This window comes from Myripristis murdjan, chromosome 1, assembly GCF_902150065.1.
Source record: "Myripristis murdjan chromosome 1, fMyrMur1.1, whole genome shotgun sequence".
NCBI lineage: Eukaryota > Metazoa > Chordata > Actinopteri > Holocentriformes > Holocentridae > Myripristis > Myripristis murdjan.
The window spans coordinates 30,856,361-30,884,122 of NC_043980.1; the positions used below are offsets into that span (position 1 = coordinate 30,856,361).

The 27,762-nt window shown below is 43.1% G+C and overlaps 1 protein-coding gene across 1 annotated transcript; it reads right to left on the minus strand.

Moving 5' to 3' along the window:
• Nucleotides 1-1,503: 1,503 nt before the first annotated feature.
• ccdc85al (coiled-coil domain containing 85A, like) lies at nucleotides 1,504-27,216 on the minus strand. Its single transcript, XM_030054324.1, has 4 exons — nucleotides 26,582-27,216; nucleotides 24,319-25,426; nucleotides 4,643-4,700; nucleotides 1,504-2,638 (listed from the first exon to the last, which is right to left on the minus strand). The coding sequence occupies exons 1-4, from the start codon at nucleotides 26,864-26,866 to the stop codon at nucleotides 2,620-2,622; spliced, it is 1,470 nt and encodes a 489-aa protein (XP_029910184.1). The 5' UTR covers nucleotides 26,867-27,216; the 3' UTR covers nucleotides 1,504-2,619.
• Nucleotides 27,217-27,762: the final 546 nt, after the last annotated feature.

Consider the following 27,762-nt stretch of genomic DNA (forward strand, 5'->3'; position numbering starts at 1 on the left):
AACAACTGTTAAGAGGAGACTGCACCAATCAGGCCTTCATGGTCAAATAGCTGCTAGGAAACCACTGCTAAGGAGAGGCAACAAGCAGAAGAGATTTGTTTGGGCCAAGAAACACAAGGAATGGACATTAGACCAGTGGAAATCTGTGCTTTGGTCTGATGAGTCCAAATTTGAGATCTTTGGTTCCAACCGCTATGTCTTTTTGAGACGCAGAAAAGGTGAACGGATGGATTCCACATGCCTGGTTCCCACTGTGAAGCATGGAGGAGGAGGTGTGATGGTGTGGGGGCTGTTTTGCTGGTGACACTGTTGGGGATTTATTAAAAATTGAACCATTTCAGGTGACTACCTCTTGAAGCTCATCGAGAGAATGCCAAGAGTGTGCAAAACAGTAATCAGAGCAAAGGGTGGCTATTTTGAAGAAACTAGAATATAAAACATGTTTTCAGTTATTTCACCTTTTTTTGTTAAGTACATAACTCCACGTGTTCATTCATAGTTTTGATTCCTTCAGTGAGAATCTACAATGTAAATAGTCATGAAAATAAAGAAAACGCATTGAATGAGGTGTGTCCAAACTTTTGGCCTGTACTGTATATCTGTGAATTTTATCTTTACTCAGTTATCTCCATTAAATAAGGAAAAATCATTGAGTATGAGGCAAGAAAAAAAAAGAAATGTCATTACCACCACAGTTTGTCTTTACCATCACAGCTTATTGTGTGGTGGTAATGACGTGTGATGGTAATGACATTTCTTACTTTCCTGGTAAAAAATAGCTCATTGTATGACTTGGCAAGGCTAACCCAACAGCTAGCATAAAATGCACTCTAGTTACACACAAACAGAGCAAATTTTCATAAAACTACACTAAAATAACAACATTGAAGCTTATTTGGTAATGACGTGTAATAAACATACTCTACTGTCACCCTATATAAATCTTGAATTTACTTACATTTCTGATGATCAAAATGTCAAACTTTCCTCTTGACAGCCATGTGCTCATCTGCCTCTTCACATATGCAGATGAGTGAAGTGAACTGATTTTGGAAAAACTTTATTATTCTGTGATTTGTTCAAAGTGATGGTAATGACCACAGTACTTAGGGACAGCCATATTTTGTTTGAGAAAACCCACATATGGCACATTAAAATGAAATATCTATGTGAAATTTATTTATTCAACTTGTTTTGAAGAAGTATAATGTAAAAATTTAGTTATTTTTAAACTTTTTTTCACTTTATAACATAGTTGAAGTACCACACTCTGGGCTGGGGACATGGCCAAAGCACTGAAAATTTGGCATAAAACACATTTAAAAAAGTATAAAAATACATGACAAAGAGACAATAAAAAAAGTTCAGGGTTAATTTTATTGCTACTTACCAAATGTGACAAAACCTAATATGATTTTAATTTTTTTCATGAAATTTTAGGCCAGGGACTGAAAAGTTACCCAAATTGAAGAATTACCCATATATAGAAAACTAATCCAATAATCTACTATTTACTTGGACTTTACTTCCTTGTAAAAAACAACATGGAGAAACGTATAATCTTACCCCCAGCTTCAATATAGGCGCTTTCAGGGAGCAAAGAAGATAATACAAAAAACAAAATGACACCTGAACATTGCATCTTGTAGAACTAGAACATCTGTCAGCAGCTAATGTTGGCCATCTTGGTTTAAGACACAGGAAGAGGTTTTCTTCTTTGCTAGAACATCTTGAACAAATAAACATTGTTTTGTGTGCGTGTGTGTGCGTGTGTGTGTGTGTGTGTGTGTGTGTGTTTTCTGTTTTCTATGCTCTGTTGAAAATGACTGACAGAGTTTTGAATCACAAGGGAGGGGAGAGGAGAGGATGGCAATAATGTGATCAGCTGGATTTGCGTTTGGAGACCAAGAGACAGAACATTAGATTACAGCAGTCTCATTACACACTTTGAAGATGATGAATATCTGGAGAGGAGGGGAAGGAGGGGGAGGGAGACAGACGGAGAGAGAGCAAGAGAGAGGAGACCTCAAAGAGGAGGGGTGAGAGAAACAGGACAGAGAGAGGGAGAGGAGAGGAGAGGAGAGGGTGTGGGAAAATAATTATGGGTAAGAACAGCAAGTTATAGAAAGTCCAATAAATGTGCTTCTCCACTGATAAACTACATTTGTAAACAGAGGGTAGCAGAGTCCTCTTCATCTCATCTCGCTCCCCCTCGTCCAGCTTCCCTCCCTTTCCCTCTTTGCTCTCCGGGAGGTAGGCCATGTCACAGTTGGCAGGGAGAGATATCCACTCTCATCCGTTTAGCTGCGGCAGTCTTCAGGAGTTTTACCAACCGTACTAATAGCATTCCCCCAAACACCCCCCACTCTCACACCCCGCACGCACCCACACTCATACTCACACTCACAAACACACAATCTCTTGATATGTAGAAATGAAAACATGGAGGCAGGCTGTTTTAGGGCTGCTGTGGAGATGGGTGAGGGCACGGAAGGACCATCTGGAGCTGCGGAGGGTGGCATCCAGGGGCCCCCGGCCTGTCAGGGCCAGTGATGTGAGAGGGCCGTACCACGCGAGCGCCTCCCCTCCGTTTGTGGAGCCTGGCTGGCCAAGTTGGGGTCAAGAGGAGGCATCAAAGCTGTAGAGAAAAAAAAAAAGCAGGAGAAGAAGAAGAAGAAGAAGAAGAGCACACATTTTAACTGTAATTTGGGAGAATTTTTGCCCCAAAATTGACAAAAGAGACGACAGACATCAAAGATCCCAACTGAGCCAATAGATACCAGATATATAGTGTATGATATTATACATAATATTTTGGCTTGGGGTGTATTTAAATATGGTATGCACTTGTACTTGCACTTTAAGATGTGTATATATGTTAATAATCCAGCTGTTACAAGCTTAAAACTGAGAATAAAACCCTTAAACGGTGCAGTAGGTAGGTAAATACATACACACAAAAACAAAGTAAGAGCTAGATGCAAAGGCCTGGACGGAGAAGGAAATGAAAGATGCTGCAAGCTTCAGGGAGTAAGATGTTCATCACTGCAGGCTATTGTGCTGCTTATCAGCGGCTGATCCTCGTGTCCCGGCCTGCCTGCCTGTGTCTCAGCCCAGGGACGGCCGCGGGGGCCTCACTTCAGCCTGCATCGCTGCTGTCACATAGCTGTTGCTTTTTTGGAGCTCACAAATCATCTACTGACATAAAGCACTTCCTTTTTTCCCCCGTGTTTGAGTCATTGATGTTTTTGTATGAGCTCTTGTGAGTAATGTCGCCCAGGAAGAGCTGGGTGACAGAAATACTGGGAGGGGAATGGAAGAAAACACTTCCACAGGTAGGAAAAGTCGCACTATCTACATATGGCAGAACACCATGAGAAGGGAGGATCCGGTGTTTGTGTTTGTGTGTGCATGTTCTGTGACAGGAGAGGCTGGGGGGACTGGACTATCCTCTAGGGGAAGCTATGTCTTGTCTTGCAGTCATTAAATATTAACAGAGCCATCTCCCCCCTCCCACTGAGGCCTGGCTGAGGATGGAAGATGGCAGGCAGAGACAGGAAAGGGTCACCTCTAACTCTGTAGTCCCCCTGTAAACCCACTGTGATTACACCTGGGCCAGACCAAGCATGCAAACACATTACTCATCTGGATCACTGGATCGACTCACATGCTGACCCACCAATGACACAAGACTCGACTGGGGGGAAACTCAAAATGCACATTATAAAGTCCTTGGAGTTCAGCAGTGATGCCTTTACCCCCGCAGGCATCACAGCACAACAGAGCGCCTATTGACCACAAAATGATCGAGAGCAAAGGAAAAACATTTTAATATATTAGGTCCTATAATTCAGTTAATGCTGACTGCCATTCAGTATAAATCACAACCAGGACTAGACAACTGGTAGCTTGTAGGCCAGATTAGAAAGCAGTATTTATTATTATATCCTGTGAAAATGCATTCCCAGGCAGCTAACCTTCCAACTAAACCAGTCACCAAAATGTAAAAAAACAAAGCCTGTGTGTTGATGGTGCTATGAGAAAATAAATATGAGGAGGCATTTCAGACACTGCACAAGTGATTATACTCCCCAAATATATTCCTACATTCACAATTATAGGCTTAAAAGCTCACTGAGAATGGCTTACCACGTATTTAAATGCATGAGCTACTTGCAGAATTGTTAAACAAAAGTACCATTAAGATAATTTGAGCTGGTTATCATTGAGTTTTGTGTACATCAAAAATTCAGTTTCAATTTCAGAGTTTGGCTGTAAATTAATAGCTTCGCTTAGTGTCATGTAACAGCTGGTCAGGGAGATGAAATGTCATCAAGTTTATTAATATGCATTGTCCCTGCTAAATAAACGGAACAAAAACAAATACCCTATGCCAATACACCATACAATGCTTAGTTACCATTGTTACACAGAAAAAAGGTTTTTGTAGCTGCAGTGGATGTGGCTCTAGCTTAAAGTGGCACACAGTATGGTAAGATGCAATAATGGGAGCTAATTAGAGGATTAGGAGCCATTGTTAAAGAAAAGATAGTGACCCTCCATAGGTTATTCTCATTCTTTCAGAGTCTAATTAACACAGAAGAGGTTTATAAAGGGAGAGAAGGTGGAGAGGTATTCTTACCTGTCCCATAGCTTGACATTTCTACAGTTGTTGGTGCAGCAGCCAGCTGATATCAAAGCTGAGACAGAGACAGAGAGATAGAGAGAGACAGAGAGAGAGAGGGAGAGAGAGAGAGAGAGAGAGAGAGAGAGAGAGAGAAAGACAGAGAGAGAGAGGGAGAGAGAGGAAGAGATGAGTCTCAAACTTTTTGTTTTGAAGAATGAGGACTGCCTCATTAATTTGATGATTTAGAGCTGTTTAGACTGTTCTGTTTAGGCTGTCTAAACGCATACAAATGACTCATAAATAAAACATAGTGCTGGATAGTACTGCCACCAAGGGTGTAGCTTGCCTTTCATACAGTGAGACCTCTGTCTACCCATCTTCCAGTTACAAAATAGCAGTAATTAATAAACACACTGAGGACGCTGTTTATTTAAATTTACAACTATGAGGTTATAGAAAATGCAGTGCTAATTCTCAGCGACATGTAAGAAACAAAGGCACAGGCACCAATTTACATTTGGTCACGAACGTGCATCAAAGTCACAGCAACCAAACAACTTAAAAATTCTTAATTTAATCTTTACAAATTCATCAGTGACATTCGGGTCACTTCTCTCGGTTATTTCATTCTCAGTGAAAAGGAAAACAAACAAGGGAAAGGTGTGTCGAATAAGAAAGTCAAAATTGTCCAGTGGACAGTTTATCATCCCAAATGTAAGGTTTTGTAAATGTTGAACATCAGAACTGCCGGATTTAGCCATACTTTGATTGGCAGAGGAGAATGTATTATGTGATTCCATGGCAACGAATCATTCCAGCTGAGGGGTGGAAATGGGAATAATAGAGATGTATGAAATTATATGACAGTGAATTAGCAACGGTCATTACTAAATTGTCTTATCTGGAAATTTTATTGATGTTACCTAATCCCAAGGGAGGGGAGGGTCCAAGCTGTCAGCTGTGGGTGACATGGCACCCACAGCACCATTTAAACTCTGCTCAGGAAAATCCCTTTTTGTTATTCTGAGAAGGCTCCCAAGTAGAGGAAATATTTAAGGCAGAGGCTGGGAATAGGTTTGATACAGAATATCCACCAGGTATCTACTGAGAGGCTGGCCCATATAAAACATAAATGTAACATTTCCTTTCACATAGTCCTAGTTAGAGCATCTGACCATGGATTATAATGTCGCACTGGCTACGATTCAGCGTGACATTATAATCCATGGGCGGTCAGGTGGGTATTTCGAGAGCACTTTGAAAGACAGATGAAACATTAAGTCGGAACGTTAGGTCCATGCCAGCCGATAAGGATTGTGTTTGGTTGTACAGAGCAGCATTTACCGTTGTTCAACACCCCCCTCCCCGGTGCAGGTGACAGCTAGCAGAGCTACAACAAGCTGAAATGTTGGAAATGTGAAGCTGGCAAGGTGCATACACACACACACACACACAAAGCTGACGGGTTTATCCAGACTTCCAGCTTATAGTGTATCAAAATGCAGACATAATAAGAAGATGAAGGGGAGCAGAGGCAGAAGAGAGAGAGGGAGACAGACAAGGATCCAGTGAGATAAAAAAAAAAAAAAAAAAAAAAAAAAAGCTTACAGAGTGACAGATAAAACAGTGTCGTCCACTGTGGGCGGCTCCGTGCCCCACCAGTCAGTGTAGTACATCTTGTTCGTGTTGCACTATTCCATAGTGAATGGGTGTGCAGGCCAGTATGTTCTCTGGCAGAACTTGGTTTGCTTAAGAAGTGGGAAAATGCCTTTGCCTTGAGCATTCCAATGCAAAAAGAGAAAAAAGAAAAAAACATTATCCCTTTACTTCCTTTGTCCTTTAAAACAATTATTTTATCCTCCCCTCAGCTCCCTGCTTCATCTCTCTCTCTCTCCCTCCTCCAACTGTTTCCTCCCCATGAGTCCATAATCACGTTTTCAGCACATTTCCTCTCCTTGGCTCGCTACCATCCCACATTAAAGATTCATAATGCTCTTGTGACCGCTGAGTTCTGCGTAAGATTCCAGTAGCCATCTTCACTACGTTCCCCACCCTTTTCCCTCACTCTGTTTATCTTATTGTGGTTTGGTGGGGGGTCGACTGAGGGAAGACTGCACGGAGAGATATGAAAACTGCTCATTTTCATTTGGGCGCCGGGGTTTATGGAATGGAATTGATTTCACGGCTAGAGAGGGCTCATCGACTGGTGGGTAGACGGGGGTAAATACATGATCACATACTGTACACCTCGGCTGGAGGATCTCAATTCACACATACACATACACACTCAGAAACTGTTATTAATGGCCCTTTCACAATAGTCCAGCACTGAACAAAATTGCAGGCCACACCTTGGATTTTCTCACATCATCTCCACTCCTACAAGCCTCCAGATTGTATGTTTTTAAGCAGTGTTAGCAATGAATAATTTCCTTATATATTGCAGCGCTACTAAGACCTGTAACTATTTCAGTTCCAACAAGCAATACATTTTCCCCTTTGCTGTACCTTTGCTGTGGCCACAATTTCCCCTTGTATGGTAACACCCGCCCAGCTCTGATGGAATGTATTACTGTAGAAAATGCAGCCCCTAAACCTCCATTTTATTACTGTTATTGACTTTTAGGAACTCCCAAATCTTGCTGGATGATGAAGATAATACTCAAGAATGATACTAAATAAGAAAATCCCTGTGTTTAACTGGGTGTACCATCTCTTTAGGCGTAGCTGAGAGCTGTCTGGATGGTATTTATGGCATTTGAGAGGAGAAGACTCTGTAAACATGCTCTGATGGTGTGATAGTGTAGCAGATCATGCGCAGGGGAGAGGGGACCGTTCACATAAATGGATTTGCTGTCTCAAGGTCAGCGATCATGCACGCGGGTCACAGGGACGCAAACGGCCGCCTTGTGATAGGACAGTCTGATGAGCACACAGCAGCCATGGTGTCAACATCCAGAGCATCTTATCTACTGTGGCTGAACATTATTAATGACTGATGAAACCTGCTTGTTTCACGTTTCTAACCAGCTCTTCAAGGAGAGCTGTGAGGTGAGAGAACACGTGGAACACTTGGAGGATGTTTGGTGATTTAGTTATGGGCTGGGTGTTAAAACCAAAATTGGATTTAAAGGGATGTGAGAGATGTGCAGAGGGAAGGAGCTGGGTGGGGGTCAGAGAAAGAGTATATAGATAATGTGATTAGCGAGGAATAATGTGGGGCTTAACTTCCCTAAAATTCCACCTCTGCACACCAGAGCTCAAGCGTAATTTCCCCACAAAGAGATCTCTGAGATTGGCTTGGGAGCAAGGCTGCTCCCACACTAAATAAATCACAGCTCTGGATCAGGAACCCTTCTCCCTCTGCAACCCGAGACCAACTATTAACTTTATATAAGGAATAATCTAAAACTCCACCAAAAGAGCATTGTAACCTTATTAAACAAACAGTAATAATGAAACCGTAGAAAACCTGATCTCTTTTTTTTGACGAGAAAATTGTAAAACTAAGCTCGAAAAAATGATTCAAGGTCCTGGCTCCAGGTGATGAAAATGATTCTGCTCGTCAACAATGGCCCTGAATTTTTTTTCCCCTCAAAGATTGGTGTTTCTATATACTTTGACAAAATGAGTAATCAACTTGTTATTGATGTGTGAATCAAGCCAGTAAACACATCAACCTGCCCGCCTCTGAGCCCCTCAACTTTCGATCCTCTTTGATCTATCAGTTTCTCTCTCTCTCTCTCTCTCTCCCTCTCTCTCTCTCTCTCTCTCTCTCTCTCTCTCTCTCTCTCTATCTTTCTCTTTCTCTCAGCTTACAGGATCAATGCAAGGTAATTTCACATGGCCAGTCCCTCAGATCTCCTAAAAATCTGCCACATAAATTATTCAGGCTGGCGAGGCAGGAAAGCCTGTGGAGATGCATGGTAGATCAGTGACCTTCCGTTTAGCTAGCGGTCAGTCAGTCAGCGAGGCTGCCTGGCTTAGCCGAATGTACCTCAGGCAGTTTCTGTACAGTCAATGCTGTTGTGTGTAATGCGGAACATGAGAACACGTTCAGAATGCATAACACAGAGGTAATTTGTAGCTACTGTATAGAGACTGGAAATAATAAGGACACCATTATGGGAGCAGGCCAGTGCTGCAACTGGGTAAAAGATATTGGATTTTTCCCTCCCTGCCTGGGCTCCGGGTGGCAGGGGGTTTCAGTAGGTCATGCAGTTGTACAGGCATTTTTGTGTGGACTTTGCACATTCTCTCTGTGCTCATGTGTTTCTTTTTTTTCTCACACATTCCAAAGACATGCAAGTCAGGCTGCATGGAGACTCTAAGTTGGTCATAGGCACTAACCCTCCTCTTATCTGTGGAGTCAATTTGACTACATTCAGTGTTTAATGTCTCTAAATACATGATTAACATCATTTTCTGGCTTCATATTTAAATGACTTTTCCTAATTTAATGGGGAAAACTGGGTAAACATAAAATTAACATGATGATGTGTATTGTCAGATATAATGTAATATAATATTTGTCACCCATAGGTGTTTCATTAGGGTCTATTTGACCCCACACTGGTTTACCTGAGTAAAACATATAAGGAGATCAACATTTTACACACACTTGTTTGGGTTGTTTTGGATGATATTGAGGTCACTATAACATGCCACATGGGCGGTGGTGGTTTTAGTTTTAGTTAAAGGGATATTTAGGTTATTTAGATAGTCAACAAAAACATGAAGTACCTTACATAAAAAAATTGGGAAACAATTTTTATTATAATAATTTTTTGGAGGTTTCAATTGCTTGGGTCATTTTACTCACATTTGATAAAAAATGTGAGAACATTTGAAGATAGCAGGGAGTCTCCTTGGCTCTCCTTCTGGGATAGGACCCCTCCCTTTGCCAATTTATGGACTACTTACCTTTTAATTCCTTTTTTCAAATATTCAGCATTTTTAAATGTCACACTAATCTATTTACAGTTCTCTTTCTTCACCTGCAGCAGGGCTATGCACAAATTCAAGTTATTTAAGCAATGCACTTGAAATTTCTGGAGTGCTAAAATATAAATGACAAATAGAGTTCTGTCGCGCATTCATCATGTACACTGTAAGGCAAGTCATTATAAAAAATACGTTATGCTTAAAGCCATATTACTGGATAAGGCCATGCAATCTGTCATCAAAGTTAATGCCATGCTAAGCAACTTTGCATACTGCAGGCGACAAATGCCAGTGAGAGGCAACTGTTTTTAAAACTTTGAATTTCAGTAGCATGAAATTACCAGTTACACATGATGACTCCAGTTCTAAAGTGGTGTTGCTCCTGTGTTTCGTAGCACAGAGCAACATCACTCCTCATCCACTAAGTCCTCAGAAACTCACAGAGCAGCAGGGTGACTTGTTAGAGGGTGCTGCCTGTGATCATAGAGTCATCACGCATAACTGTCAGTCTACTTTACATAGGCTTTGTTCTCTAACAGCACTATATTGTCTGATTACGTCTCCCAAAGCTGTAGCAGTGACATGTTGACAACATCCCATATCGCAAAGCCTTATTGTCTTTGAAACACCATGCAACAAGCCAGCCAGACTTGGTATGTCCTTGTCTCACATGACCCCATATGGTGTGTTTGTGTATGCAGGTGTGTGTGTGTGTGTGTGTGTGTGTGTGTGTGTGTGTATGCCCTCGGAAAGCCTGTGTTTGTACAACATATGTCCCACTGAACAAGGCTATTGCCAGCCTGCCTTATGTGCTCAAAAGGCTTTTTCAAAAGAGCCTTGAGGACCAAAGGCTACCTCCACCAAGAGGTGATGGAGTGTATCATCAAAACCAACCTCTCTCCAGACTTCTTATGTCAAGAGGAGAGCACTGACATTGTGGTAGTAGAATGCACTCCACTCCACGGCAGATGCTGAAGGAAAGAGAGAACGAATCCAATAAAGCAAATCAATGGATCACTATCTCTTTCTCTGCACACCACCTTTGGAAATGCAGCTATTTAGCTGTGTAGCATGAAATAGTGGAGTGCATCCATGCACCCTAGACAGTCTGGACGGTGTCTGCAGACAGTTCTGAATGAATCAGTCTGGCACTCCAAGGAGCCAAACCTTGAGGGATTGTTGCAGACTGGGAATTGTGCCTATCACTTCCTTTGTCTGAGACTGCGCTCCCCAGTGCTGGGGGACCATCCAGGGCAGCACTGCCAAGAGCTGAGTCATCTCTATGTACCATGGTGCCGTGAAAAGCAGCCTCTCCTGTCTCCTGCTCACCAGCAGGGTCCAGATTTCTCTTGGCTACCAGGGGTGCTCACCAGATGCCATTTGTGCCAATCTGGGTCCAACTATGGCCGTCAAACCACCTCTGCAGATGTCCCACGTGTAGCAGCCCCGGTGGTACCACAGGGTGAGCTGCTCTGCGCTGTATGGCCCACACTCTGGACCAGGCCATGACAATCAGTTTGGCTAGACATCCCATACTTTAAAAAAAAAAAAAAAAAAAAAAAAAGTATAAGGGGGCAGGGAATAGCTACAAGTAAGTCTGTTTGTACTGGTAGTATTAGTATATCCCAAAAGAGAAGTCAATCAGAAGTGGCTCCTGACTTATAGATGAGCCTCACAGGGTTGAATCAGCTCATGCTGGTTGGCCGAACGCAGTGCACTGATGCAACTAGATGAGTGGCTAGGCCAATAGAGCCCCATTAAAGAATGAAATCTGCTTTAGGAAATGAGCATGACAGGCTAAAGATGTAATGTTAGTGAGTGCAGCTATCTCTGAACATAGTGCTCATTCATTGCTGTTCAGATTCCATTTACCACTAATTGTTGGTGGTGGGGTTGTCACGGTGGCACCATCTTAAACTGGTCGTATATCCGTCCTCAACTACGGTCATGACATGTTTCACCACTAGGGGGAAGTCTACTGCAGGTGTTATCAAAGTCAAAGTCACCGTGGCAATTTGCAACCAAGTGCCTCAGGCTATATAGGCGCACAATGCAAAATTGCTGAGTTTCGATTGAAACAAGGACAGTTTAGACTTCACTGACAAAATACATGGGATATACATATAATCAGATGCTTGAGTCTACATGGTTCAATTGAGTGGTACGTCACATGCTTACGCCACATTTGTTTTGGTCTACTGAGCTAAACCATCCTCATTTCATCTTTAACAGAATATCAACCATTCTTAAGTATTTACTATTTTATATGTTATGGAGAAGTGGCATTTTTTGGAGGGAGTGTGTGTATGTGTATGTGGGAGGGGGAGCGGGCTACAAAGCCTTAACGCCATCAATTTAACATCAGCAGGACCTTCATTTCATCGGCGAATGACAACAATGAATGAATTTGACAGCATAATCTTCTGAGATGCACCAGATAGGCTTTTCTTGAGCCAGTCAGATTTCAGGTCTCAAAATATATACTGAAAAAGGATCAAACCGAAGAAGTAGAAATAATTCTTCTTCTACCCGAGAGGATGGAGAAGTTTGCCCACTAATGACCATACCTGACATCAGAACTTAGTTTGGGCAAATATGGGAAATCTGCAGTGTCTGAATTAGTTGGCGTGGAACTCTTGTGATTCAGGATGATGATCCAGGTATATTTTAACAAAACAATACTATCTTACACAGCTTTAAAGCATCATGTACCAACAGTTTATTTGAGTCCTCTTTTGTTTTCACATTAGATTGCTAAGAGTAGGAAAATAAAATGAGAGCAAGCCCCTTCATGCTGCCATAATTAATGTCAGCAACAAATGTGTAAGTATGGTATGGAAGTGCTTGATGATAGCAGGTGAGAACAGCAAATAACTTGAAACTCTGGTGTCAGCAGCTTGGCTGACTGTGAGGGTTAAAGTAGACTGTCGGGAGAGAAGCGTGTAGAGCGCACTGGAGTAGAGCTGGCTAATTGGTGCCCTGTAGGCTGATCATGCCTTAGGGACTGAGTGTGTGTGTGTGCGTGCGTGTGTGTGTGTGTGTGTGTGTGTGTGTGCAAATGTTTGTATAAGTGTGTAGGGGGAGCCTTTATGTCCCTGCCTCTGCAATTCGTTTGGCCTTGTGATCTCAGTTCGACTTTAGCATTGCCTCTAACGGAGTGACACAGACAGACAGACAGACATACAGACATCAAAAGGCACGCATCCACACACAGTATTTAACCATCAAATTTGCAAATTTCTTCTTCTTTTTTTATTGAAATATTTGACATGGATGGACATAGATATATGAAATCTTTCTATTACAGTGCTGAGAACTAATTTAATTTACAAAGAGATAAACTCTAAAAAAAACAAACAAAAAAAAAGAGACAGAATTCAGGAAAGCAAGTGCTGTCACAACATCAGCGCTAACTCTTTATTTTATGTTGCTTTGTCTTTGTCTCCAGTTTTCAAGGCCTACATCATCCCCCACGTTCGACAAGAGCCCATCTGTGCGCAGTTGTACTGAGGTAGCATGCATTCTGCTATGACTCTCTATGGTAAATTAAATATTGAAGCACACATTTGCAAGATAAACTGCTGTTGTCCTATTTCGGAGGCAAACATGTCACCACCCATCAATCCTCAGTGCTAATAAATAATATAAAAAGTGGGACGTAGCGTGTGGAGGATGGTGAGGTGGTGTGTGAGTGAGTGTGTGTGGGTGTGGTTAAGTGGGGGATGAGACACAATATCGGTAACTTCACCAACTACAAGTGATGGGACCTCAAAGCATTCTTGGATTATTTGTGGCCCTGCCCAGCACCAGGAGTTTGTATCTAACGGTTGCTGCTTGATGCGTCCCACACATTTGGACTTTGCTGACCTGAGTCCTAAGGCTACAACTTGTTTACTATTTCTTGCAGTATTTTGTCTCTCCCCTCCCTCACAAAATTGAGCGCAATCCCTTTGTAGCTGTATTGTATTAAAAAAAAAAAAAAAAACTTTTGTCTTTACATAGAAATAACAGAGGATGTAAAAGAGCAGGGAGCAGTGTCTTGCATCAGATATGAAAAGCAGTTGAGGCAATCTGCTTCACTACACTGCAATGAAAAACTTAATTTGGGTAACAGTTCCTCAGATTAAGCCTGACAGATGTGGTGATATCAAAGCATTAACACTGACATATGTGCGTTATGCTTACATCTACATCCATACTAGAATTTGCATTCCTCTGTTTTCAAATGTATGTCTCACATATGTCATTTGTCAACAAGAACACTTCTCAGACCAAGCAGTGAAAACAATATTTTAAAGGAATACTCCAATGTTTTGGGTGAAATACCCTTTTTTCCCCCCTTTTTTTTCTCTGTAGGTCGGTTCATATGGGTAGCATTTCATGTTAGCTTAGCATAAAAACTTGAAGTCTATGGGAGTCATTAGCCTGGCTCTGTCAAAGTGACAGAGCCAGGCTAGTAACTCCTAAGCTGTCTTATCTAGCTGTCATGTGTATTTGAAATACACATCTTGGGATTTAAAAAAAAAAAAAAAAAAATGAAAAAATGAAAACAGATAAAAATAAATAAATGATATTGGTCTCAGGGGAAGCTGTCAAGAAGCAGTGAACACACTTATCCTTCTGTCTATCAGTGATCTGAGCACTGCTGAAGGTATAGGAAGATCCAGCACAAATTAACTTAAACGTTTTGTTTTTTTTTTTTTTGTTTTTTTTTTTTTCAAGAAGTGTATTTCAAATACACATACATTGTGTAAATAAGACAGCCTCGGAGTTGCTGTGAGGTTTGTTTTTTCACTTGACAGAGCTAGGCTAATGACTCCCATAGACTTCAAGCCTTTATGCTAAGCTTACACAAAATACTACCCATAGAAAAGAGTGTGCAGAAGTAAAAATGATATCCAACATTTTCTCTCAGTGTGGGTAAGTCGGAAAAGGGTATATTTCCCAAAACATTCCTGTAACATGCCCACTGCTACATGAGACAAGAGGAGCGCATCAAATGATTTAAAGAAGTCATGAGCAGAATGTTAAGAAATGGCACGATAAAAATGGAATTCTGTTCAAAATCATGCCAAGAGAACCCAAAAATTCACCAACATACATTTACAGAAAAAATCCTCAAAAGGTAACCTACCAGAAGAGAAAATGATTGCCTGTCTATTTCAGCTGAAATCATGGTTCACCTATACCTAAAGCTCTAACAAAGTCAGACCAAAAAAAAAAAAAAAAAAAAGCAATTAAAGGTAATTAAATGTTCCTAAAGAAAGTGAGCAACTCAGTCTAAAGAAGTGGTGTGTGTGTGTGTGTGTGTGTGTGTGTGTGTGTGTGTGTGTGTGTGTGCAATGAAATTAGTTTCAGTGTCTCCAAGCTGTTCTATAATGTTTTTAATCAGAGGAAAGAAGATTTTGAAGCCCAGAAGACAAGACACCAAAATAGAGAGAACTAGTTGGAGACAATGACATCAGTATAATGACACTGGTGCCAATCATTTCTTGCAGGCAGTGTCAATAAATCTCCAGTAATGAGAGCTGCACACATGCCTTGCTGTCATTTTCATCAGAAAAAGCCTTACATCAGAAGTGCGTAATGCAGGCAGGAGGTAAATGTGTGCCCCAGGAAATGAATAACTACATCTCTCATGGGCGTTTTGAAGGAGAGAGAGAGAATAATGCTGCTGGTTTGCAATGGTTTTGACACGCTATGTTATCTTCCTGATGTGTTATCTCATGTCCCACCCCTGTCTTTAACAGATAGTGGACTGTTTCTCTTGGTAAAACCATCTCACAGTGATCAAAGCAAGGCAGCAGCTCATCAGTGTCATGAAAGTGATGAAACTGGAGTGAGTGGATCATCAGTGTAGCTTTGCATTCAGCACCACAACAGTTTCGGTGCAGTAAACTGACGTTCAGCCAGGACGCTCGTCAAGATATAATCATTTACTGAAGCTTGACTGCAAAAAATTCAACATCTTAAGAAGACATTTACTGTCATGTTCAGCCTTTTCAATCTTTTTTTCTTAAAACAAGTGGAAAAAATCTACCAGTGGGATGAGTTAATACCACTTGCTTCCAGTGCAGTTTCACTTGTTTCAGGAATTTCTCTGGGGACAAGAACAAATATGTTGACAGTTGGCAGAGTGTTGACAGAATGAGGCAGATCAGCCCACTAGCATGATAAAAATGATACTTGAATTCATGAACATTTGAGAAACAAATTGGTCAGAATTGGAAACAAGTGAAAAACAACAAGAAAAACAGTCTCCTCCTGAGACTAAATGACTTGTGAAGATGTAGATTTTTTTTTGCAGTGAAGTTTGTTACGTCCAGTGACTTCTCTGGTCTGCTGCACCCCTTGCTTGGATCAGCCTGACCTGAAACTCACTGATCATCAGTGGAGCAGGATATCAGTCCCATGTGAAACCAGTGCTCCTTGTCATTTGCTGTCTGCTGGGCTGGTGCTGCTATTGTTCTGTGTATTTGATAGCATCTACCACAACTCTGTTTTGTGTTTACCCTTTGCCTTTGCTGACTAGTTGTAGAAATGCCTTCCTTAAGATAATCTTAGTATCATTTAAGGAAGCTTTATATGGGTTCTCTGCATTTTATTTTGCTCCCCTTTTTTCTCCTGTTTGTGTTGAGCTTAGAACTGTTTTTTTGTTTGTCTCTGTAGTTCAGTACAGCTTTATTTTCTTGTTAGTGAAGGCTGTTATGTTTTTTTTTTTTTTTTTTTTTTTTTTTGGCCTTGGAGACCCTGGTGACTTACTGCTTCCTCTTATGTAATTTTAGTCGGTTTATTTTTGTGTTGACCTTTTTCTGTAAATAAATGTTATTCATTGTTACACTTTACAAGTTTTTCAGCAGCCTCTTCTTGCTGTTTTCAGTTCCATTTTGCAAAGGTTTGGTTAACTTTGTTATGTTACTCAATGTGTACCCCTAGACATTGAATAAGGGTTGTGACATAAATGGGGGCTCATCCGGGATATGGCTATGTTAAGCTTGGAAAGTTTTGTGAATAATCCTACTTTGGAATAGTTTGATAGTTGTAGGGGGAAAATGGCCTGTGTGTAATTGCTGCACATTATGATATCCCTGTAACTAAGTCTCTGCCAAAGTTAAAGTCCATCATTCTGAATGGGTTGGTAGATAAAGATGTGCTTCTCCTACCAGGGCCTGAGCAGCAGGCCCCAGGAGATGATCCTGAAGCTACTGCTGCAGGGGTGGCTTTGGTTGTAAGTCACCCTGAGGTCCTTGAGAATGTCTTGAGTTTTCCCAGTTGACGCAAAATCACCTCTCCTGCTGCAACATTTTAAGACATTCCCTGTTAATTCTTTTCCCTTGTCCAATGCCAATGCCCGATTTAAAGGTGCACTAAGACCGTCTTGAACTTGAAGCAAAAGAAAAAGCACGTAAAGAGGTTCCAATTCAACTGCTGCAGCATTTGATGTAAGTAACGACAAAGCACTGTTTCCTCCATTCCAGGAAACTGAAGTGGAAATGTGGCGCACTTGACTGCTGCTGCCTTGAATTGGCTAAAGGATGTCTGTCCTCTACTTCTGCAAGTTAGTAGGTAAGGCACAAAAGCCTTGTGCAGTCCTCTCCATTGAGGACAGTGCCATAGTTAGGACATATGACCTGGTACCCGAAGCATACAGACAGCACTTTCACAGCATGACAAAGTCTCCTTCCCAAATATGTGTTGAGTTTGCTGGAGAAAAGGGGATACTCTTTGATAGATGGTGTCTAGCCAGCAAAACTACTGACTTCAGCTCACTATGGGAACTGATGATGCTGGAAGAATTTAAGAACTGTGTTCCACAGCAGACTATGGTGTACCTGAATGAACAAAAAGGAACTACCCTACAGGAAGCTGCAGTCCTGGCAGAGGAGTTTGCCTTGACACACAAGAGTATCTTGGATAAACGTGAAACATCTACCTGTGAGAATTCCCAGAAAAATGCTGACTCATAGTCCCAGCAACCTAAAGGGGCCCCTCCAAGCCCAAAGCCAGAAGGTATTGTTTCTGGTCATGTCATTGTTGACTGCCTGGCTCTTGAATGTTTCAGTAGCCCTTTCTTGCTGTTTTCAGTTCCATTTTGCAAAGGTTTGGTTAACTTTGTTATGTTACTCCCTGTGTAGCCTTCAACAGTGAATAAGGGTCATAACAAGCTTCAGAATGAATCTTTGCAAGCAAGATCACAGCTTAATTGAGCTTACAACCCCCGGCAGAGCCTAGGACATACATGCTATTGAATGAAAATAATAAGACAGCAAGCCACGCCAGTGAATAACGCAGACATGCAATGCTAGGGAAGATTGGGTGCCAAATCTGTTTAAATGACCACCTAGTCAGCCAATAAGGGTTGTGGTCATATCTGATTGAAGAGTTTATGAACATATGACTAAACAAACTCTGCACCTGCCTGAACTATCACAATGCTCCATATATCAAAGTTGTTTCTTCATACTATAGGAATATTCACTGGAAATACCCATAGAAGAGAAGATTAATTTAGAAATAAATCAGGAAGTTTATCCAGGACTTGACAATTAATCAGTATGAGTGAGAATATGAGCATCAATTCTTGTTAGTCACAAAGTAAGGCAGCCCAAAACTGCAAAACATCCACAATAATATCTGTGCAGGCCTGCACACGTACACATAGGTACATCTGTGCAGGTTCACCCCTCACTCCTCTGTCGTCCCTGCCTGGTAGCAGCAGTCTCACACTGCCAGCACTCTACAGCTGGAGCAAACGTAACATATCTAAATGTGGCTGCTGGTGGTGACTTTGGGACAGGCAGAAGTCCCCTCAGGCCCAATCCTGCCCTCTTACATGGCAGCCACTCAACTTCCAGTTAATTACCTGGCCTAGCAAGCTAATTTCCTCTCAGCTCAGTGGGCCGGTCCCCGTTGGCACACCGTAAGAGGACAAAGACTGTTCTCCATTCCTCTGGGTTTGCATGTCTACCGGATGACTGGGGCTACTCTGGAACATTTGTCACATGAGGTTTGGGTTGGAGCTATGCTAGTCCGAGCCAAGAAGTCTCCTTCATAACTCATCTACTTAGGAGCTGCTGGTGAAAGAAACTGTTTGGGAACCATAGCAACCTCCTACAGTAGTTGGTCAACATCACCAATGCTGAAGGACTTTTCCAATTAAAACAGTAGTTGCCTTTGTTCATTTGACAGCATTCACATATCAAAGTGCCCAACTGCTCCAAACACAGCCTAAAAATATCATTCATCTTAGCTACAGAGTATCTGCAGTATGTAATTATTCGTCTTGCCTCTCCCTGATTTATAATTTGGCTTGCCAAAAACAATTTTGTTCTCTTGTTAGAGACACTTCACACTCCATTTCCTATCGAGAATGCTGCTGTTGTGAGTTTGCCTTTAACAGATGTAATTACCAGTGCAACCAAAAAATAGGCAGCATATGTGGCTGACTGCAAGCTCCAAGAGGAGCAAGCATTAAAGAAATGAAGCTGAAAGTGCCATGGTAAAAAAAAAAAAAAAAAAAAAAAAAAATCACAATGATATGCACCAGAGGTAGATAAAAAAGGTCTAATCATGCCCTCCCTGGTTAATGGCTGCTCTGGCGGCCTATGGGCAGGGGGGTTTGGGATGCTTAATTGGTCTCAGGTGTGATTACAAAATCAAATGCCATCATAGCATGTAAAAGTGGTATCACAGTTTCTTAGAGACAGGGTCATGATAAAAACCTCTGCCTCCAGTATCACACATGCCCCTGGAGTCCTCATATCAATTTTACTTTTCTTTTGTTGTTGTTGTTGTTGTTGTTGTTTTTAAAGCAAGGAAACACTAGCAACTGTCATGACAAATTACAAACAAAAACTTCAATATGTTTTATATACCATCCTCACTTTTGGAAAACTGTGTTGGCAGACTTAGACGGCAGCAACACAGGATTATGGGCATGAATAAGTCAATCTACGTCAGTCGATCAACTATTCAAAATTATGAAACATAATGCAGTTTGAACAAGTTGACGAAGTAATGTAAGGTAAAGCTAGGATACCAGTGGCACAGCTGAATCCGTCTGGTAATAATACTAATCCACAGGAGTAACAGCGGCCTAATGCTCCCCCAAATCCTTTCATGCCAAGCAGCTGTGACAAACATTTGAGTTTCTTCATGCAGCTTAGGCTGTAAGACTTGACATTTTGTCTGGAGCTGGGGAGGCTTGCCATCCATCGCCTTGGCAGATGAGTGAGGAAGAGGAGGACAGAGTGAAGAGAGAGGAAGAGAAGCATGTGCGTATGTGTATGTGAGAGAGACAGAGAGAGAGAGAGAGAGAGAGAGAGAGAGAAATTTGCCCAGTAATCCACTCAAAGACTTCCTCACCCCGCTTTCCTCAACTCAGTCTGGCAAACAGTACATCCCGTCTCCTCCAGAAACAAGGCTTTGTAATCAGTTTTCTCTCTGTCCGACAGCTGGTTGTTCACACTGGCAGCCAATTAGGAAAAAGAGAGCAAAGAGAGAGAGAGAGAGAGAGAGCCTGGCATTTCTAACTGGCAGCGGAAAGGGAAAGCATAATCTGCGGCTAAACCTACAGTGATCATTTCCTGTTGCACTGTCACTGCAGCAGCACTTCTAAACAACAGCGGCCAGAGGAGTTGGACTGTCTCTGTTGAGGCTGCAATCACACACACACACACACACACACACACACACACACACACATACACCAACAGAATCAATGACAGGTTACAGGATGATGGACATAGACATCTGGTATCATTATGCACAAGAGAAACTTCCAGGTTCAATGATGCTGTCAGTTCTCATTAAGGAATCAAAACTAATCGCAGGAAATGAAAACAGACGTGAATGAATTTCACCACTCAACAAAAGTCGAGTGAGGGCGGAAAACAGCAACGGACTTGTTATATTTCAGAGAGATTTACAATGTGTGTGTTTGTGTCTGAGTGTGTGTGACAGTCCACATGCATGTGTGTGTGCATGTGTGTGTGTGTGTTTCTAGCATGAGTATCATGGGAAAGACCTGAGTCTACTGGTGTTGTTGGTAAATTTAGAAGCAAACAGGGTCAAAGGGGACTATTTCCCAAGGTCACACACGTACGTTACCAGATAAAGACTGGAATAAGAATACAAGACAATCGGACAAAACATAAAAGACTGAGGAAGTGAGAATAATGATGAAAAACAGAGAGAAAGACAAAAGATGAGAGGGAATTTTCTGCAGAAAAAGTGAGAGGACAAATTGAAAGTGTCAAAATATAAAACGTGCACATTTTAACTTCTCGTATTCTCGGGACACTTGAATTCCCACTTTGAGAGCAATGTGAGTTTAAGAACTGCTAGAGAGCCAGTGTCTGTGTGTGTGTGTGTCTCTCTGTGTATATATCAAGATATTGCGGCATGTGGTTCGAGGTTTGTGTGTATGTATGTGCATTCATATGTGTGTGTGTTTGTTTGTGTGGCATTCACTGGCACCACAAGGGCAGAGGCTCTCATGTAACTGTGTCTTTTTCCACTGTGGCCTTTTTTTTTTTTTTTCTTCACTTGATCATCTGAGCAGCTTAAGCTAATATGCAGAACATGTGATTGCTAAAGCAGAAAACATGATTAAGGCTCTCCTCTTTCTGAAAAAGACCCTCTGCAGTGCAGCAACCTTATAGGCTTAGTAAACACTCACCCGTGCAGTCTGGGTCAGGAGACTACTGTGCTGCATGGCTGATTATCTGTCACAAATGAGTAATCTATCACATGATCAAGTCAGATGTGCTGGCTCAGGGCCACCACTGAAAATCAAGGTGCCATTGCTTGTAAAGGCCATAAAATAGCTCAAACAGTACCAGCAGTGGCATGCAGTTGTTCTAATTCCACTTCATGGGGCACTTTTTTCCATATTCTATGCACTTTCTTTCAACACCTTTTAGTAGCTCTTACTGATTTTTTGAGGCAAGTAAATTTTCTGGATGAGAGAGCAAGAGGAAACGTTTCACAAGTGGGTGCCTTTTCTTCTGCAACTCAACATCAGTCGCATGTTTACGAGGGGAAATCGGGGGTGCTCTTGTTAGTCTTGAGGTATTCTTTTCTCTTGAGCGTCAAAATAACAGTGGCTGTGATCTGACCTTCCTAAAAGAAGCAACAGATGAACGCATTAAAAGAGTGAAGAGGTCAGAGCCCTGTTTGTTTTCACTTTGGATTTCGCCTGGAATTTAAATGGATTGAGTTTCCGTGCTGTTGAGTGGCAGGTGTAACCTGAGACTTTATCTGAATTGTGTTTACGAAAACCTACAGTGCTACAATGACCCCGGATGGGACATAACCACACAAACACACACACTCACACACACACATTCAGACACACACACGCACACACGTCCAAAAAAAAAATGAAATAAAACTGTGCAAAGGGCTTATAGGATAATCCAACAGACTGGAGTGTACTACATCGTCACAGGAATTAAATTCCCTCCTAGTCCAAAAAAGGGACAGGGCTTGTTCCTGGGTTTTTGTGGCAGCAGGGATCGGATGGTGGCTGACACACGCAGTCTCAGCATACCAGTGCCACAAACCTGCTATCTTCTCCTCCTCTGTCTCACACAGGCCTTCCTCTGCACCCACTCTCTATCTTTTCCTTATCCCATAAGACTGTGGGGAGTTAAAGTGGCCTTTTGGTGAGACTGTTGCTATTCTAGCATTTCAAGACAGGCCACAGACAGACAGCCTTTTGTTATATTAAAATGTGCAGCGGCATGAGAGTCTGAATTAAACGCTCACTTGCTCCAACCGTTGCTCCATGCCAAATGTTTGAAAAGCCGAGACAGTTAATTCGCTACCTGCAGTGATTACAAAAAGAAATCTCCAATACCCACAGTCCAGAGCTTAAGTATTATCACAGGTGTGGGTCCATACTGTAAATACAGTGCTGTGACACAAAGTGAGTGTCCTTGTCAGGTCAGTGGAGACACGGTGGCCCCATGGGGACGTACTCTTGATAGTGATAAACGGCCACTCTGACATACAGCTAGCCATGATATTCCAATGCCAACAAAAAGACTCCTCCCTGGTCCCTGTGGCCATGCACACTCAAATCGCTCTCACACAGATGCTTACTGAAGTCTTTATGGATGTGGTTAAAGGCTGCTTCCCTAACTATCTATCCTCACAGTTATGCCAGAGTAGGAAAACCACCAGGCTCACGGGCCAGCGAGTGCACTATGCACTCACAGTGTTTTCCAATTAACAGTTTGAGAGACACTAATGTGGCACGGCCTTTTGCAGACATTATATGGGTTTCAGGTTACTTCAAGAAAATCTCTTGTAGAGCTACAGAGTACAATGAGCTATAAAAAGAAACAAAATGATGATCCAAATCAAAGTTGTGCTTTTACGATAATCCGGTTCAATCCATAGAGATTTAAAAAGGGCTAAAGAGAGCATGTTCAGTACTACTAGATTGTTCTGTCTGGGGCTACAGAAATACTAAGGTCATTCGTAATACCAAACAATGTCAACAATCACAGTATCCTCTCTTGTAACCCAATAATTTATGTCACGGCTTTGTAATGACATATTCTCACCAGAACCCATTGACCCAATTATCAATAAATGACTCGTCATTTAATGACACAGTAACATATATTTTCACATCACAGTCGGCATTGCTTCATGGAATCCTTTCTGTGAAGTGTTGGCGCAACCTCATTCAGTGTGGATTGTTTGTGTTTCTGCTGTATTTTAAGCTCCATATTGCAAAGTCAGGCAGATATTTCACCTTGAGGAATATGTCCTTTAGCTTCTGCCAGCTCTGTGCCACTCAGCACTTTTTACCTGGGCTCCAGAAATCATTATCAGCCACTGTGGGGTATTTAAGCAGCAGCCAAGTTACTACTTTGATATTCCACCTTCTCTCTCACACCCTTAACCCCCACTGATCTCACTCAGATGGGTGTGACCGGAGCAAAGATTTGGGGGCAATTCTGTATTCAGGAATTGCAGTGTGGTTGTGTGTATGTGTGTGTGTGTGTGTGTGTATGTGCGTGCATGCACTTGCAAGCTTGAGCTTTTGTGTAGACAGCGACAGCGTTACACTACTACGTGCATTTTTAAGCATGGTTGATTTGAGCCGAACCTATTCAGCCTAGAGGGCACGTAAAATGAATCTTTCTGAGCTCCCTTTTCTCTCCCTCTCCATCAAGCCTCCCATATCTCTCTTGACACAGGAGTATTAAAAAAAAAATCAATACTGCTGTGCAACTTTCATAATCTTCATAACATTTTTTCCCCATTTCCTTAATCAAATAACTAGATTCCAATCATGCACCAATTAGGCAATATGTCATATAAGGGCGTAATTTGCTGGTTCATGAAATGAGAACCATGCAGGCTCGCCACTAAATTACAACATATTCAGTGTAATTGTTTCATGGTTGATTCTACATAGTCAGCATTAAAATCTTAGTAAAGTCTAAGTCTCTTGAGCTTTTCCATCCATCTTCATCTCATCTCATCATGTCTTTTCGTGAGAGAGAAAATGAGATAGAAAATTTAGTTCAGGTTTGTCTTTGTCTTTGTGTGTGTGTTGTGTGCAAAAGGTGCTTCATAGGGTCATCTACTGTGTATGAGAGGTTAGCTGCATGGGTGAGAAGCTAGATGATCTCATTATCTGTGGTGGGATTCTCTGAGGTTAATTGGAGGGTCAAAACGGGACGGTAACAGCAAACACACACACCCACAACGACACACAAACCTACCATTCATCCCATTGTAGATGCTTCGATGATGTGGGGAAAGCTCCTCTCCAGTCGGCCTCCTCTGCCCGTCTCTCACAGGGCTGCCAAACTTCAGTTGGTCCGGGCTCATGCTGTACTGGTGCCTGTGAGTCTCCGGGCTGCCCCCCTGGATCACACATCCTTTCTCATGGTGGTCAATGCTCCCTAAATGTGCCTGTCGGGGCTCTGGGCTCCCGCCGCCGAGACTGCTGATGCTGCTCCGGTGGTGTCTCTGGTAGAGCTCCCCGCTGCCTCCCTGCCCTAGGAAGTGCTGCTTCTGACCCAGCAGGAGGTCGGAGCTGTGGTGCTTCGGGTGTTGCTCCGGACTCCGTCGGCCCACGTTCTTCCCGTATTTTTCTGGACTCAGGCCCCGCATGACGCGACTGTGGTCAGGCACAGAGATGGAGCCACAGCGGGGCCGGCAGGGCTGGGGCAGGGCGTACGGGTACTCCAAGCTAGTGCTGCGGTGACGCCCAGCCGGGTGCTCAGGGCTGGACACTTCCCGCTCTCCTGGGCCTCCTCCTCCTATTCCACTGATGCTGCTACACCTGGGTTTGTGGAGGAGCTCAGGGCTCCCCTTTTCGCCACCAATACTGACAACACTACCAACTCCACCCACTCCCCCAGCCAGATGAGGCTGCTTATGGTGAGGATGATCGGAGCTGTCGGCGCTCCCTGCACTGGAGGTGCTGCTCCCATCCCCCATGTCCCTCATCAGGAGCCCTGTGCCAGGCACCAGCAGCAAACTATTCTGGCTGTCTATGGAGTTACGGCAACCTCCCACCCCTACGCCACCTCCGACTCCACCTCCTCCCACACCACCTCCTCCTACAACCCCCTTCTCCTCATCCAGGAGCAGGCAGAGCTCCTTAAGCTCCAGGTTCTCCCGGACCACCTCTTCCTGCCGCATCTCCAGTTCCTTGAGCTTCTGGAGGTAGAGGGTCACCTCTTTGCGCATGATGCTGGCACTGTAACGGCCAAGCCTCTGCCACTCTCTGGACACACGCTTACCCTTCTGACGGTCATCGTCTAGAAAGCAGCACAGGTCCCGCAGCTCACGGTTGTCCTCCTGCAGCTTCTGGTTAATGTCCTGAGGATGAAGAAGCGGGAGGGAGAGGGTGAGGGTGAGACACAGAAAGAGAGAGTGGAGAAAAGGGAGAATGAAAGCGGAAGTAAGAGGGTTACTAATGAGCATCAGACCAAAGCATTAAGAGCAGTAATAAATGTTGACTATGCGGATCAGTGCAGGGAGAAGAAAAAGGGCTTTTAGTTTCATACAGAGCATCACACTCAATATTTTGTCTTCTGTTCATTTTAATTTCAGGATTTTTTTGTTGCAACCACTGTCTGATTTCAATCCATGTCCCTGCTCTTTTAGATATCAAATGCTGTATGCAGTCATAATGAAATGAAATCCTAATCCTCAGTCTTTTCCATAAAAGCATTGAGTCGTACCATTCAATGTGCTGTACATAATGTAGATTAGAATTGTCTGTAGGAGATCAAGAGGCCACACGCAGAAATAACAGTGGTTAAAAAGGGCAGCAAAATCACACGCCCTGAACTTGCTTCCATTTTCTACGAAGCAACTTCACTCTGACATCCCTTCTTCACCACCCAAAAAATTGCACTATGTTCTGTAATTATTCAACTCTTCCTCAGCCTCCCTCTCCATCCCACAGTCTCTTTCTCACCCTCTGGCTCTTTCCCGTCTAATTAGGCAGTATGGATGGGTGGAGAGGTGGCGAGGTCTCCAACAATAGCCAGTGAACCCAGTGTGTTTTATCTGAGGCCACCTCAATCTTGTTCTAGGCTTTAACTGTAAACTGAGCATTTCTAAGCATCTTGCCATATGCCCCCTCTCAGCAGAGCATGGCTCCAGGCTACTGCAAAGCAGAGAGTTTGCATATTTTCAAAGACAATGCCATGCCATTCTAAGGGTAAATTGTTCAGATTTATGTGCAGGGAATTTCCAGGAATGCAAGGCTTGTGTGTGCGTGTATGTGTGAGTGGCATATGGACAAATGCATGAGCACATAGCCTAAATATTTATATTTATAAATATTCACATGCATATGCACCCTTGTATACATCATAGTACATTACAAATCAATAATGAAACATTTATTTCTACATCATGCTGACAGGCGCTCTCCAAACAGCAAAGCACCCCCCTTCTAATGTGCGCGCTCTCAGGTGCGCTCAAAACCTATGATCTCATCCTTTACCAATGCGCGCCCCTCACCTTCAGCCCCCTGATCTCGTTCAAGTGCAGCTGGAGGCTGCGATTGACCTCTCGGATGAGATTCCCGTGGTCCAGAATCACACTCATCTTGTCGGCCTCAGACCGCCTCAGCCGCCGCACCAGATCCTCCTTGGTCCACTTCAGCAGCTCCTCGTCTGTCAGACTGGAGATGTCCTCCGCTGGACTTTCAGTCTTTGTTATCGACAACTGGAGCTGGGGCTGGGGCTGGGGCGGTGGAGTCGCTTTCTCCATTGGTACAGCTCCTCCGGCACCGATAACGGGCATAAAACACTCAGAGGCTCGTTGACAACCTCTGTTCGCATCCGCTCCCCAGTCGAGTTAGGGTCGAAAATGGTTACCGTTTGAGAATCAAGCGCATAGTTTGGCCTTTTTTCTGCTGCCCCCGACACTTCCCTGTCCCCTAAAGCAACAGCTGACGATGCCGGTAGGGTGCGAGATAGCGCTGGAAAGGCGGTTATCTATCACTGCAACATCATTGCACACCGGGGTGGACTCTATGCAGTCTAGTTTGTGTGAGTTATCGTCTCGCTTTAGTATCCAAATTCAGTCCTCAGTGCAGGCAAAGTAGGAGCAGCTTCGGCGGGCAGCGGCAGTTGGTGCTCACACCTCCCGCCTGTAGGTCCGGCACACTCCGAGGCAGAGGGGAGGATCCGCCGTGCGGGCGCATCGCCAGCCAGCAGAGAGAGAGAGAGAGAGAGAGAGAGAGAGAGAGAGAGAGAGAGAGAGAGAGAGAGAGAGAGAGAGAGAGAGAGAGACTGCAGATATCCTAGGCTACTGTATACCCCCTCCCTCTCTTTCTGTCTCACCCCAGGGGCTTTTGCCTGACCAAAGGATTGCTTTGCGTGCAGCGCCATCTAACGACAGGTAAGCCTGAACTTGTTTGAGTTGTTGGCTGAAAATGCTGCGTTCAAATCATATCAGATTATTTGAAAGCACGTAATGTTGAAGGAAAGAAAACGTTAACGCCAGTTTCCTAGTGGACTCTTAGGTATAAGTAAGACACCCATACCTCCCACTCTCCGTCACGAATTGTGTTAATTAAAGTAGCAAACATGGCAGCGAATCCACCGATGCCGGCATCCCAAAATCAAAAGTAGGCAGTATTCACAAAAATCCGGTAAACTCTGTGTTATAAAAGCGAGCGATACACCTCCCGCGTT

What these genes read in the sequence shown, in the direction of transcription:
- ccdc85al (XM_030054324.1), bottom strand. Translation starts at nt 26,866, where the DNA reads ATGCCCGTTATCGGTGCCGGAGGAGCTGTACCAATGGAGAAAGCGACT. An exon ending in ACGAGATCAGGGGGCTGAAG is followed by an intron (nt 25,427 to 26,581) that starts GTGAGGGGCGCG and finishes CTTCATCCTCAG; the next exon opens with GACATTAACCAGAAGCTGCA. An exon ending in CATCTACAATGGGATGAATG is followed by an intron (nt 4,701 to 24,318) that starts GTAGGTTTGTGT and finishes TCTCTGTCTCAG; the next exon opens with CTTTGATATCAGCTGGCTGC.